This window comes from Rhinatrema bivittatum, chromosome 19 (assembly GCF_901001135.1).
Source record: "Rhinatrema bivittatum chromosome 19, aRhiBiv1.1, whole genome shotgun sequence".
Classification (NCBI taxonomy): domain Eukaryota; kingdom Metazoa; phylum Chordata; class Amphibia; order Gymnophiona; family Rhinatrematidae; genus Rhinatrema; species Rhinatrema bivittatum.
This window is the reverse complement of record NC_042633.1, coordinates 25,370,528-25,384,625: the sequence shown is the minus strand read 5'-3', so window position 1 is coordinate 25,384,625 and position 14,098 is coordinate 25,370,528. Positions and strand designations below refer to the sequence as shown.

The following is a 14,098-nucleotide window of genomic DNA, read 5'->3' as shown; positions in this document are numbered from 1 at the left end:
TGTAAGATCCCACGAAGTACTGCTCAGGCCTTGCCTGCATCTGCCCACGTGTCTCTACACTAGCATCCTCCAGCCTGCCAACAAGTTTTCTCCTTGCCTCTGGGAAAGGATCCTGCCCCACAAGCTATTCCTTTGTGATGTCTGGAGACTTTGCAATGCCCACAGAAGCCATTCCCTGTACGTACCCGGATCAGTCCAGACTGCTGGTTTTGTCTCCCTTCCAGCAGATGGAGACAGAGAAAGTTTGAAAGGCACCGTGTCTTAACCTGGTGTGCCACCTGCTGCTCCTCGGTATTTCTCTGTCTCCAGCAGATGGAGATGGTGCAAAACATCCATCGCTCCGACTGTGCAGCGGTGCCTGGTCGCTGCTTTTGGTGCCTGGGGAACTTTTGGGAGCGAGGTGGGGTTTTCTTTCCTCCCGCTTGACTAGGCTGCTAGCAGCACTTTGTCAGGCTGCTGTGATCATTGCCTCCCCGGTGGGGAGGGCTCTTCTGGCGCGTCCGTGGGGGCAGTAGCACAGCAGTCTAGCCCCGGGAGGTTGCTCACTGCTCAGGAGCTCCTGGCCGATCCATTCCCCCTGAGCACGGGAACGGCAGCCATTTTGAGCGCATTTCGTGCCGCGGAGGAGAGAGCTGTGGGGGGCAGGGGTCTTCCCCCAGCGCTTTCTCCTGCCAGTGCCAGCCCTATGGAGGCCCGAGGCACCGTAAGGAAGCTCCATGATGAGGATCCCGTTTCCCCAGAGGGGAATTTCATGGGTCCTGCAACTTTCTCCCCCGAGTTTATTCTTCTCATGCACCAGGCCTTTTTGGCCAGTGGTGCTCACAAGCGGGGAGCCCCCAACCTCCAGAGGCCCACGGGTCCACCAGGTAAGACCCCCAGGAAGGATGTCATGGCGACTAGGATCTGGAGAGTTCAGGCCCCCATGACACGGGGTTGTCACCCGGGAGGCCTCCTCGGAAGATTCAGACCTGGGGGAGGGGCCAGTGGACCTCATTCCGCCCCCTGATGCTCCAGACCTTGATGCAGGGCCTGACCATTTGCCCTCAGTGGAGGGGGATGATCCTAAAATTGTACAATTATTTCAGCGCGACGAGTTGACACCTCTGATTCCTCGTGTCCTTGCGGAGCTAGGAATTGCGGAATCACTTTTGGAGCCGAGCCCCGACAAGGTGGATCCTGTTCTCATGGGCTTGTGCGAGCCCGCTAAGACCTTCCCTTTGCATGCCATGGTCAAGCAGATGATGCTCCGGGAGTGGGTACCCTGGGGATGGGACTCAGTCAGCTTGGCAATAGACAAACTATATCCCTTGCCTAAGGATGTCTTGACGCTGCTGAGGTTTCCTAAAGTGGATGCGTCCATTTCGGCGGTCACCAAGCGGACGACTAGTCCTGTGGCAGGAGCAGCAGCTTTGAAGGATCTCCTGGATCGCAAATTGGAGGGTTATCTCAAGAAGATATTTGAAGTTTCTGCCCTGGGCATTCATGCTGCGGTTTGTAGCAGTTATATGCTCTGGGCAGGCCTACGCTGGATACAGCAGTTGCAAAGCACCAAGGACCTTGCTCCCCCAGAGGCGAAACAGGCTGAGCGCTTGGAGGCAGCGGTGGCATATGGCGTGGATGCCCTCTATGATGTGCTTCGCACTTCTTCACGTACCATGGTCTCTGAGGTGTCCGCTCACAGGCTACTGTGGCTCTGGAATTAGGCAGTGGACGTTTCCTCCAAAGCTCAGCCAGGGGCGCTTCCATTCAAGGGCAAGCTCCTATTCGGGGAAGACCTGGAGCAGCTAATCAAGCATCTGGGTGAGAATAAGGTCCATAAGCTCCCAGAGGATAAGCCAAAAAGGACAGAGACCCTTCTCTTCCTCCTGCTTTCGTGGCCAAAGGCAGTTTCTTCAGAGCAGGGCCCAGAACATGGACCAAAGACAAGCCTCGGGGAGGTTCTAGTCTTGGTCGCGGTCCTATCGTGGACGTCGAATGGCCTGGGACGGCGCAGGACAAGGGTCCAGCAGGGCCAAGTCTGCACAATGAGTTGTGACCGACCCACTCTGCGACTCCCATCATAGGGGGCCGGCTGACCCTCTTTATCGAGGAGTGGGTCAAGATCACGTCAGACCAGTGGGTTCTCAGCATGATAGAACACGGCTACGCATTAGAATTTGCTCGTCCGCTCCGAAACCTGTTTCTGGTGTCCCCCTGCGGGTCTCCAGAAGAAGATTTCGTTGTTCGCCAGACCCTGTGTTGGCTCTGAAGTCTGGGGGCCATCGTTCTGGTCCCACAATCAGAGCACAGGGCGGGGTGTTACTCCATTTACTTTGTCGTCCCAAAGAAGGCGGGAACCTTTCGACCCATCCTGGATTTAAAGAAGGTGAACGTGGCTCTCAAGGTGCCCTGTTTTCGGATGGAGACGCTCCACTCTGTCATTGCGGCGGTACGAAAGGGTGACGACCTGACGGAAGCCTGTCTCCACATCGGGAGCCACCAGGACCATCAGAGATTCTTCAGATGTATGATCCTAGGGCAACATTGACATGGTAGCGGCGGCCCTAAGGAAGGAGGGGATTCTAGTGCATCCCTACCTGGACGATTGGCTTATCAGAACGAAGTCGGAGGTTCTATGCTTGCAGGCAGTGGATGTGGTCTTACGCTGCCTGAGGTCCCTAGGCTGGGTGGTCAACCTCACCAAGAGCCATTTAGTCCCCTTCCAGATCCTGGAATTTTTGGGAGCGCTCTTCTATACATGAGTGGAAAAGGTCTTCCTCTCAGAGGACAGAATTCGCAAGCTGTGTGGGCAAGTCTGGAATCTGCTACAAGCCTCGGAACCCAGAGTCTGGGATTACTTTCAGGTTCTTGGTTCCATGGCATCTACGTTAGAGCTAGCCCCGTGGGCCTTTGCGCATATGAGACCTCAACGAGTTGCGTTGCTGACCCGCTGGAACCCACTGTCCGAGCAATGCCATCTTCTGCTACCACTTACAGACACTGCCAGGTCCAGTCTTTCATGGTGGCTTGCCCATGGCCATTTGGAGCGTGGGGTGAATCTGGAGATACCCCAGTGGATGGTGGTGACGACAGATGCCAGCCTGTCCGGCTGGGGGGGGGGGAAGTGAGTCAGTCCCGGGTGGTTCAGGGCCGGTGGTCGCCAGTGGAGGCATCCTGGTTGATCATTTGCCTCGAGACAAGGGCCGTTCGACTGACTCTGGAGAGCTTCCTCCTCCTACTGCACAATCAGGTGGTCAGAGTTTTGTCGGACAATGTGTCGACTGTGGCCTATATCAACAGGCAGGGAGGAACCAAGAGTTGTCCTGTAGCTCTCGAAGTGAAGATACTGTTGTTCTGGGCGGAGCAACATTTAGAGATGTTGGCAGTGTCTCACATAGCGGGATCGACCAAAGTACAAGCAGGATATCTACAATGAATATGCATGAATATGCACTGCGCTCCCCATCTGGACTTGTTGGCGTTGCGCCGCAGTGCCAAAGCGAACAGATTTTTCAGTCGCAGAAGAGAGTTGGGAGCCAAAGGAATCAATGCTCTGGTACTTCCGTGGTCAACAGGTATTCTGCTGTACGTGTTTCCTCCATGACCTCTTGTAGGCCGAGGGTTGTGACGCATCGAAAGGCATCTGGGCAGGGTGGTGTTGGTGACACCGGAGTGGCCTTGGTGTCCCTGGTTTGTGGATCTGGTTCATCTCACCGTGGACGGTCCCCTCAGATTGGCTCACCTACAGGGACTGCTCAGACAGGGACCTATCTTCTTGGATCGGGTGGATCGCTTTTGTCTCGCAGCTTGGCTTTTGAGAAGAGATGATTAAGATCCAGAGGATATTCAGAGGCTGTGATCACGACGTTACTTCAGGCTCGGAGACCCTCCCCATCGCTTGCTTATGTCAGGGTGTGGAGAGTGTTTGGGGCCTGGGGTGTGGAAAGGCACTTAGATGCAGATGCTTTGCGGGTGGATATTTTGCATATCTTGTCCTTTTTACAACAGGGATTGTCAAAAGGATTTGCATTTAATTCCCTTCGCATACAGGTGGCGGCCCTAGGATGCTTTCGAGGGAAAGTTCAAGGAAGGCCCCTGGAGACTCACCCGGATATTGTGCGTTTTCTCAAAGGAGATAAGCACCTGTGACTGCTGGTTCAGAGGGTTTGTCCTGCATGGAATTTATACTTGGTGTTGCGGGGTCTTTGTGGGCCTCCGTTTGAGCCGTTGTGGAAGGCGTCTTTGAAGGACCTTGCTTTAAAGACTGTGTTCCTAGTAACTATTTGTTCAGCTAGACGGATTTTGGAGTTGCAGACCTTGTCCTGTAGAGAGCTGTTTCTGCGAATTTCGGATGATGGGGTCTTTCTGCAGACCGTTCCCTCGTTCCTACTGAAGGTGGTCTCAAGTTTTCACCTTAACCAGTCGGTTAAATTTACCGTATTCCCAAACTGGGAGTGGGAAAGCCGACTAGAGAAGGATCTTCACTGCTTGGATGTACGGCGGCCGCTGTTGCGTTATCTTAAGGTGATGAATTCCTTTCAGTGGTTGAGTCATCTTTTTGTCCTGTTTGATGGCTCAAAGAAAGGGGACCAAGGCTTCTAAAGCCACTATAGCTTGTTGGTTAAAGGAGACTATATTTTCTATCTATCTGTGTAAGTATCGTGATGTCCCAAGGGGGTTGTGGGCTCACTCAACCAAGAACGCAAGTGACCTCTTGGGTAGAGTGTCAGTTGGTGTCACTGCAGGAAATTTGTAGGGCGGCCAGTTGGCTGTCTTTACATACTTTCACCAAGCATTATTGTCTGGATGTCAGAGCGCCTTAGGCGCTATACTGAACCTGAAAGACCCCTATACTGTGCGGGTCTTTCAGGTTCCCGCCCAGTATAGGGGAGCTTGGGTACATCCCACTTCTCTGGACTGATCTGGGGTATGAACAGGAAAGAAAAATTGGTTCTTACCTGCTTTTTGTTCCTATAGTATTACAGATCAGTCCAGAGACCCATCCCCTCGTTTTTTGGTTTTCCAAAAGACAGCATAACTATGAGTGGTATTTTCTAAAGAATTTACAGTTGTATATAGTTGGGTTCTAGGATCTGTACGAAGTTGGTTTTCTGTGGCCTTGGATGCGAGGGCTTCAGTTCAGGGGGCTCCAGTCAATCTTACTTGTTCACCGTGGGAGGGATATTATTTGTTGAGATTTTTTTTGGACTCTGCATTGGCTTGGGTACAGGTCAGTACCAAGGGGACTGCAAGTGGCACTTTTGGTTAAGTAGAAGTGCCTGAAAAGTGTTTAGTTCTCTGCCTTCATCTGCTGGTAGGGATGCATAACCCACATGTCTGGACTATCTGTGGTACTACAGGAACGAACATTAGCGGGTAAGAACCAATTTTCCTTTTCGCTACAGTGGGCCCCTGTAACGTTTTGGGGTAACTGGTTGGACTCCCTTTCTTTTCAGCACCATAACTTTGAAGAAAGTCAGGAAGGAATGAAGAAGCAGCTGCTTCAGCTGGGTCTGCTGCTACGGGTGCTGGACCCAGCACTGTGTGACTTCCTGGGTAAGTGGGCCACTCCCACAATAACCAGCCTCTCCCTATGTGTATCTCCACACGCCAGCCACCTCCACCTCGAATCTCCTCCATGTGGTATCTGCATACATCAACCACTCCCACACTAAGCTCCTTCCAAGCTCTTTCCTCTGTCTACCGCATACACCAACCATTCCCACATTAATCCTCAAGCTCCTCCCTCTATGTACCCCATGCACTAGCCACTCCTACACGAGCCTCCTCCCAAGCTGATCCCTCTGTGTCTACCCCCAGACAACCAGTCAGTCCCACACTAACCTCCTCCTAAGCTCCACATAAGAAGTTGCCTTACTGGGTCAGACCGAGGGTCCATGAAGCCCAGCATCCTGTTCCCAACAGTGGCCAATCCAGGCTACAAATACCCAAACATTAACTAGATCTCAGCTCCCTCTGTCAACCCCCATACACCAGCCACTTCCACACTAACTTCCCCCAAGCTACTCTGTGTCTACCCCCATGCACCAACCTCCCTGCCCCCGAAGCTTTTTCTTCTATATGTAACCCCCCCCCAACACATCTGCTCCCACACTAACCTTCCCTCCCAAAAGCTTCTCCCTTTATATCTACCCCTGTGCACCAGCCAAGGCCACACTAAGCTGCCCCTCCTGAAGCTCCTTTGTGTGTACCCTCGCTTGCTGCAGCCACTCCATCATTATCATGCTTCCTCCCCTCTTCCCCCAGCTCCTCTGGGTGCATCCTCATACACTGGCCTGCCCTATGCTTGCCACCAGCTCCTCCCACACTCTCTCTCCACATAAGCCCCCTTTCCCCTTTTGTGTTTCTCAGCATAGAACAGCCACTTCTACATCCCCTGCTGTAATGGCATTCCCGTGTCTTGGATATTAATTCCTCACTTGCTCTTTCCGCAGATGCAAAGGAATCGGGCACGCTCTGCTTCTGCTTCCGCTGGCTGCTCATCTGGTTTAAGCGGGAGTTCTCCTTCCAGGATGTCCTGCAGCTGTGGGAGGTAACGCATTCAGCATTGCTTTCTGGATGAAGCAGGAAGGCGCGAGGCTCATGATTTGCTATTAGATTGAATTGCTCTCCTTTTACCAAATCCAAGCTCCAGGGGCGTTGCGTTCCCTGTCCCCAAAGGCCTTACAATCTAGGCTTGTACCTGAGCCAGTGGAGGATGAAGTGATTTGCCCAAGGTCATGAAGGAGCATCAGTGGGAGAAATGGGATTTGAAGCCTGGCTTCCTTAGTTCTCAGCCTGCTGTGTGCCGTGGGATATATAGATGGGTACCGGGCCTTTTCTGTTGCAGGACATTATACTGGAACTCGCTTCCTTTGCATATATATTCTATAAAGAGCCTTTAAAAACTTCTTTATGTAAACAGAATAGCAGTGTACAATCAATTACAAGCACGCGATTTTCGGCTCTTGGCAGTGACATGGATGTTTTGGCTTAGTCACCAGTTATGGTTGTTTTATATCATTGTGATTTCCGAGCGAGTAACCAGATGGACTCAGGACCCAATGGGTTATGCTCCCCTGCCAGCAGATGGAGACTGAGTCAGATTTCAAAGCTGAAGTCACCCTACTTTTATTAGCCACTCCAAACCCTGCAAGAATCCAAGTCAGACATATCTTTTTACTATCTATGTTTTTTTTTTTATATAGTTCCCCCCCCCCCCGTTCCTTCCCCCCTGTAGCTACAACTCCTGTTTTTAATATATCTGTGTTTTCTGTAAAGCCACAGCCTCTGTTTTAATATCAATGTGTTTCTTGTAAAGCATTTTCTTTCTACTGTTATGTTTTTAATGTAAACCGATATGATGTTTCTAACGAATGTCGGTATAGCAAAAACTTTAAATAAATAAATAAATAAATAAATAAATACAGCCCTGCAGTGACCCCCATCCCTTCAGTATTTCTCTGTCTCCAGCAGATGGTGGATGTACCTCTCCCTATGGGGATTGCTGTACCTTTTGGAAGGAGAAATTCTACATTTAATTTGGAGATTGAGCCCCGCTCTCCTGCGGTGATATCTAAAAGTCCCTTCCCCAGTTGAGAATTCCTGAGGCGATTTCCGAGATCCCTCAGAGGTGTGCCTTGGTCCGGTAGCCGGTTCCCAGCATGGACTTTGCTGCTTAAGCAGCTGAAAGTCAGCAGGTGCAGGAAGCCAAGCGTAGCGGTGATGGCCAAAACCCTTTCCCCCCACAGCTGGAAACTGTCTCTGTACTCAGCTGGTAAGTGTTGAGTCCAGGAAAGTAAAAAAAAAAAAAAGAAAAAAAAAGATTTACCTCTAGATTCAGACATTTAGAGGGGTTTTTGGTAAGACTTCCTCTGGTCTCCTTGCTCGGCACACTACCGATGCTGTTCCCGATCCCGTTGGGGTAGAGGGACGTGGGCTTCCGAGCGGGTTAAGCGTTCAGTGAACCAGGATCGGAGTTCGGTCCGGGTTGGGATGTCCGGATGCAGTGCCCCCGGAGGCTGATCCTCCTGTGGTCCAGGCCCGGAGCTCGAGGCGGCCGGTTCAGATAATTCATCCCGTCTTCGGACGGGAGATCTTCAGCAATTCTACTAAAAGAAAACTGCTTAAGATCGGCAGCTCTCTTCCGTGCAGTCATCCTAACTTCTTCCCACACTTAATCGCCAATCTTGCAGGTAAAAAGATCCTGATTATCTGCTAAATAGCGGCACAGTTAGAGAGGTTGGGAGGGAGCAGATGATTTATGCGGCCATCCTGCAGCGCTGCTCAGTAGCGCCCCCATCTTAATCAAGCTTTTTAATTAGTATGTCCACAGTGGCTTTTGAAGAGAATACTGAAGGGCTAAGGTCACTGCAGGGATGTATCTAGGGTGACGTCAGCTGACTCCGTCTCCATCTGCTGACAGGGGAGCATAACCCATTGGTCCTGAGTCCATCTGTCTACACTAAGGAAAACGAAATTATCAGGTAAGTAATTTCTCCATTTCATTCTTTGTTATATTATACCCCATCATGAATGCTTTCAGAGGTGAGCAGGTTACGGATTTTTTAATTAAATAGCAAATCTCTGAATCTGCAAGGCCCCTTCTCTTCCTGAGATATCACAAGGAAAAGGTTGTCTTAGAATAATTAGTGTTTGCTTTATTATTCAGAACATGTTATAAACAGAGCTAGAAGTGCAGAGAGAGAGAGTTCTACATGTTGTATGATATTAAATGACAGATTTACATGTTCTAATTTTCCAGGCATGGTAACAAACTAGCAAATTAGCAACACTCATTGATCTGATATTGAATAGAAATTGGGATAATTATGTCACAGTGATTTAGTCTATGGTGCTGTCTGCTGGATGCAGCTTGCATAAGGGCAGAGAAGTTTTTGGATACTTTGCAGAACCCTAGCATAGCTTATATAACGAGAGGAGCTCAATGTCTTGTCATTCCTCTGCACTCAGGCAGGCTAATCCACACCGGTGGGTTATGCACTCCTACCAGCAGATGGAGACAGAGTAAAACTGACTCGCTGACATGACTGACATACAGCCCTGCCCAGACATCGGCCTACCAGTATTCTCCATCTCCAGCAGATGGTGGACATGCATCTCCCTTGTGGGGAAAGCTTATTGAAAAAGAGTGAAAGAAGAAACAGATTTGAACGCCTGCAGTGAATCCAATCTGGGGCTCTCCCTCAGTTGAGAGTTTGAGCCTCTGTGCCATTGCCAGGTTTAGGCTCAAAATAAGGAGAGCCATGGGGGAGCTCCGTGCTGAAAGCTTGTGTCCTCTCCCACTGTAGCCACCAGCTCAGACATGATTTCAGTGGAGATCTGAGATTGGGTAAAAAAAATAAAAAGAGGGTTCTTTCTTTCCTAGTGGGCCAGCCATTTCTCCTCCCCCCCACCAGCACTCATTTACCCCCCTTGCACCTCTGATTTCCGAAGGATGGAGCAGTGTGGCAAACCAATGCCATTGGTTTGGCTGACAGACGTGCTTCTGGGCTCCCGCACCACCGTTTATGTATGTCAGCCGCAGTTGCTGTAGCTGGGTTTAATATCTGAGAAGGACTGGGATTTGATATATATTGCGGCGTACAAGTGCTCCATCTCGGCAAATATACAAGAAAGTTGTTACAAGCTACTATACAGATGGCACTATCCTCCAAGTCAGGCCCACAAATTTGCTCCAAGGTCTTCGGACCAATGCTGGAGAGCATGTGGAGCAGTGGGCACGTACTATCATATGTGGTGGCAGTGCCCGAAAATACAAGCCTATTGGTCTTCAGTCCTGTCTTGAGTTTCTTCTCTTCTCAAATTGGATATTACAGCAGAACCATGGCATGTGCTGTTGAATCTACCTCTGGACAATCTAAATAAAGCCACACAGCGTTTTGTACAGCAACTCTTTATTGCAGCAAGGTTAATTTTAAAGATAGCACGGCACCTAGTCTAGCCATGATGCAACTTAGATTACATTTTCTGTTTCAAATGGCTCGTCTGCCAGCTACTCATCATGATCGTCTGCCAGCCTTCCTCAGGATCTGGTCTCCATACCAGACTTGGCTAGCAGAGCAGAGGTGACCAGTTCGATTCACGCTTGAGTACCTTACAATGCGGGACAGTAGTTGAGGTGCCCATTGTTTGATTCTTTCTACTCCTCTCTTGTTTTGCCAATGTTCATGCTAATTGTTTAATACCTTGTTTTGCTCTAGCTGTCAGCAGGGGTTAGGAGGGTGGGGGATGGGGGTAATTCATCATTCATTATTTGCTGGATTTACTGTTTATAAAATCTGTGTTGGGGCAGACAGATGCTTTCTATTTCTGTATGTTATATTATCCGTAGCGCATCTTCGTATGGCGCATTTTGTATCTTGTATACTGTATCTTGTATTTGAGTTCCCTTTATCTTACGGATCTTATAGTGTTTCTGCATCCTGTTTGTTCTGATAATAAAAAAAATGTTTAAATTAAAAAAAAAAAAAAAAAAAAGGTTTGGATAAGTTCATGGAGAAGTCCATTACCTGCTATTAATCAAGTTGACTTAGAAAATAGCCACTGCTATTACTGGTGTCAGTAGCATGGGATCTACTTAGTTTTTGTCTGCTGTTGGAAACAGGATGCTGGGCTTGATGGACCCTTGGTCTGACCCAGTATGGCAATTTATTATGTTTTTATGTTCTTGTACACTCGCCACCTCACCTCCCCCCCCCCCCCCCCCCCCACACACATACCCTCTACAGACATACACAGATTATGCATTTATAACCAATTTTACATGAAAAAGGCACTTGGAACTCCTATGGAATCAGACTTTTTGTAATGTGTGTTGGGTGTGGGCTTGATCCTCAGAAAGCCATGAATAAAGGGAATTACCATTACAATATAGTAAAGCTCCCATACCCAAACACCCCTAACTGCCAGCACTTCCACACCATGTGCTTCAGATGTCAAACAGTCTTGTAGCTTCTTGAGCACGTTTTCTGGCCCGTGTTTTTCCGTCTGCCGTTGTGCTGCTTTTCCTTGAAATCTTGTACAATGAGATAATCTTTACAGAAGATGGAGAATACCTTACCTCCTGAGTATGCAATTCTAGGTTGCAATGATACTAGTTTACTGTGCACCATTGTCATGTGCTGTGAATTGTTCTCTGCAGTCTTTTCTTGGCTTTGATTCTCTGTGTATCATTGACAGGTTCTCTGGACTGGTCTCCCTGGAGCTAACTTTCACCTCCTGGTAGCTTGTGGCATTTTGGACTCTGAGAGAGATGCTCTGATGAGCTCTGATTATGGGTTTAATGAAATTCTGAAGGTAAAGAAACTGCAGAATACTCAGTGATTTGTTATCCCCCCCCCCCTGTACCCCTTTAAGCTGCTCTGGGATTGCCCTGTGACCTGTGGTGCCCTTCCCTCAATATTTTGGGTTTATGTCTGTGATTTGTCTGCTTCCTTTCTGTCTGTGTAGCACATTAATGAGTTGACCATGAAGATGAGCGTGGAGGATGTTTTGTGCCGTGCTGAAGCTCTTCATCAGCAGTTGATAGCCTGTCAGGTAGGTGCCTTGTATCTCCCCACAGTCTCCTCCCTCACCATCAGTCCCTTCCAAGCTCCGCTGTGGGGGGGCTTTATATGCAGGACTCCCCTAAGAGGGAGCAGACTCGTTTTGAAGACTTTACACGGTGATTTCCACGTTTTAGCTTTTTAGTATCTGTAGGGAATCTGGCAGAATAGGTGAAACCCAAGCTGAAAAATAATTGCAGGATGGATAACAGAGGATCACAGATTTACATAGCTGGGTGGTGCGATGAAATAGGACTTTATTTGCCTTTGGAATTCTCTATTTCCATTTTGTCCTGCTACACTGGTCCAGTAATTCCAGACGGGAGGATTGTGTTCCCCTACTACCCGATGTCCTCCTGGACATCCTCACCACTGCATAGAAGGTGGTGCAGGACTCGCTGGCAGTGCAGCACTGACACAGCTAGGGTCACGACCTTGGTATGTCCAGGTGAGCTCGCTCACCCTAGAGATTCCTAGTCCCAAAGGAGACTTGGTTAAGCCACAGGAGGGGGGGGGAGGGGGAAGAAGTCTTGAAATCTAGCCTTTGGGCAATGTTTTTCTCTACTGTTTTCTTCTTCTCATTAAACATAAAATCAATCCACAGGAATTGCCTCATAATGTCCAGGAGGTTCTGGGCCTTGCAAAGGTCAAATTCCCAGCCTCCAGTTCAGAGAGTGACAGCTCCCCGCAGCCGCTGTCTCCCGGCCAGACTCAAGAGCTGGAACTGACCGACAGTGTGTCCCCCAGCCAGCCTGACAGCAGCATCGAGATCCTACCCACGGAAGACACTGCCACACCACAGAGCCTGTCCCCCTGAACCTCCCTGCCCATCCTCGGCCCTCCTTCCCTGCTCGCTCCCCTTCAGCGTCATTACAGTACAAAAAGCCTGCCCACAGAAGACCCTGCTGTGCCACAGAATCTGTCATCGTGGTCCCCCTGCCTTCTCTTGGCCGCCTTTCCCTGCATAGGAGTGGACTGTGGACTTTCGCTAGCAAAGCAGCTTGCCTGGTAACATCCAGCAGACAGTGAGCAGCTGGGCACAGAGAGGAATGCGAGTGGGCTAGCCAAGCCAGTGTTGATGCCTGCATGCTAGAGGCAGAAGGACCTGGGAGACAGTACGCCCCTTAGTAACTGACATTCAGTGTGATACACCTCAGAAGGCAATCTACATGGGACCGGCTCTGCCTGAGCCACAGCTCGACAGCTGGAGCCACCCAAGTGGATTTCACCTTCACAGCACGCAGTCTGGCCCATGCCGCCACTAAAGGGAGACACTTGACTGGATTGACCTTTCCTCCCTTTTCTTGCACAACACTAAATGCCTTTTCTGTTTGTTTCTGGTTCAACATGTATTAATTTTACTTTAAAAATGTGTGTATGTATGTGTATATATATATATGTTTGTGTGTGTGTGTGTATACGTTCTCGTCTTGTTAATGCTTATAATGATACGAGTCTCGCCGGCTCTGCTAGTTATAGTTTGTGGTAGATAGACATGCTCACCTTTGGTTTGGTGCAGGGTAGCAGAGCTCTGACATTCAGGCTATGATCCTGGAATCTGCTTTCTTTGTATTCGGTATTAAAGACAAACCCGTTTTTAAACTGCTCTCTTCTGTGGATTTGACCAGTTTTATTTAGACAGATAGAATCATGCATTCCTTATTGTACACCAGACCTGTCCAGACAGATGGGTTTTTCTCTCCTACCAGCAGATGGAGACAGAGAAGAAAAGCTTTACTTAAGGCACTGCGCCACCTGCAGTCCCTCAGTACTTCTCTGTCTCCAGCAGATGGCAGAGGTGCCAAATCCTGCAGCCGAAGGTTCTGCTGGACACATTGCTTCCAAGGATGGCTAGGTCCTTTGAGAGCTATCCTGGTCTAGTAGGGATGAGCAGGATGGTCAGTGACATGTGGCTTGCGCCTGGTTAAGAGGGAGATGGTGGGTAGGGAATCTGAAAGCCAATTGTGCTAGCTTCCTCTCTTCCCCCTCTCCTTTCCTGTTTCCCTTCATGGCTGAATCAAGAAAATATTTTGATTCTATTTCCTTTGGGGTTCTGCTGCACTTCCCTTGAGTTTTCTTGAATTGTGTTACTGTTTTTGTCTACTCCACTCCCACTACCCTTACTGTGAAGAAATAGTTCCCTATGTTCCGAAATCTACCCCCTGGAGTATTATATCATGACCCCTTGTTCTAGAACTTCCTTTGCAATGGAAAAAGTTTGCTTCTTGTGCATGAATATTGTTCAGGAGTTGGAAATATCTCTATCATATTCCCCTCCTCTCCTGTAGGGTGGACACTGAGCTCCATAAGTCTCATTTCATAGGGCTTTTGGTGTCACGGCTTACCCTACTTCTGCTCTCAGTGTCTGTTTTGTGCCATGGTTTACACAACTTTGAATTATTGTTTCATAACTCATAATAAAAACTTTTAAAAATATATATCTGAAGCAAGAAACCTGTGAGGGAGTTGGTTGGACCATTAGATGACCGAGGGGTTAAAGCCATTGCAGAAAAACTAAATTAATTCTTTGCTTCTGTGTTTACTAATGAGGA

At 49.0% G+C, this 14,098-nt stretch overlaps 1 protein-coding gene across 3 annotated transcripts in view; it reads left to right on the top strand.

Annotated features, from left to right (window-relative positions):
* TBC1D17 (TBC1 domain family member 17) overlaps positions 1–13,153 on the top strand; it is a 38,965-nt gene extending 25,812 nt beyond the window's left edge. For all 3 annotated transcript variants that reach the window (XM_029584153.1, XM_029584152.1, XM_029584151.1), the window contains exons 13-17: positions 5,436–5,535; positions 6,435–6,532; positions 11,182–11,298; positions 11,452–11,538; positions 12,151–13,153. In XM_029584153.1, the coding sequence (XP_029440013.1) occupies positions 5,436–5,535; positions 6,435–6,532; positions 11,182–11,298; positions 11,452–11,538; positions 12,151–12,363 (615 nt within the window). In that variant the 3' untranslated portion in view covers positions 12,364–13,153. The remainder of the gene's footprint in view (positions 1–5,435; positions 5,536–6,434; positions 6,533–11,181; positions 11,299–11,451; positions 11,539–12,150) is intronic.
* The last annotated feature ends 945 nt before the right edge of the window (positions 13,154–14,098 follow it).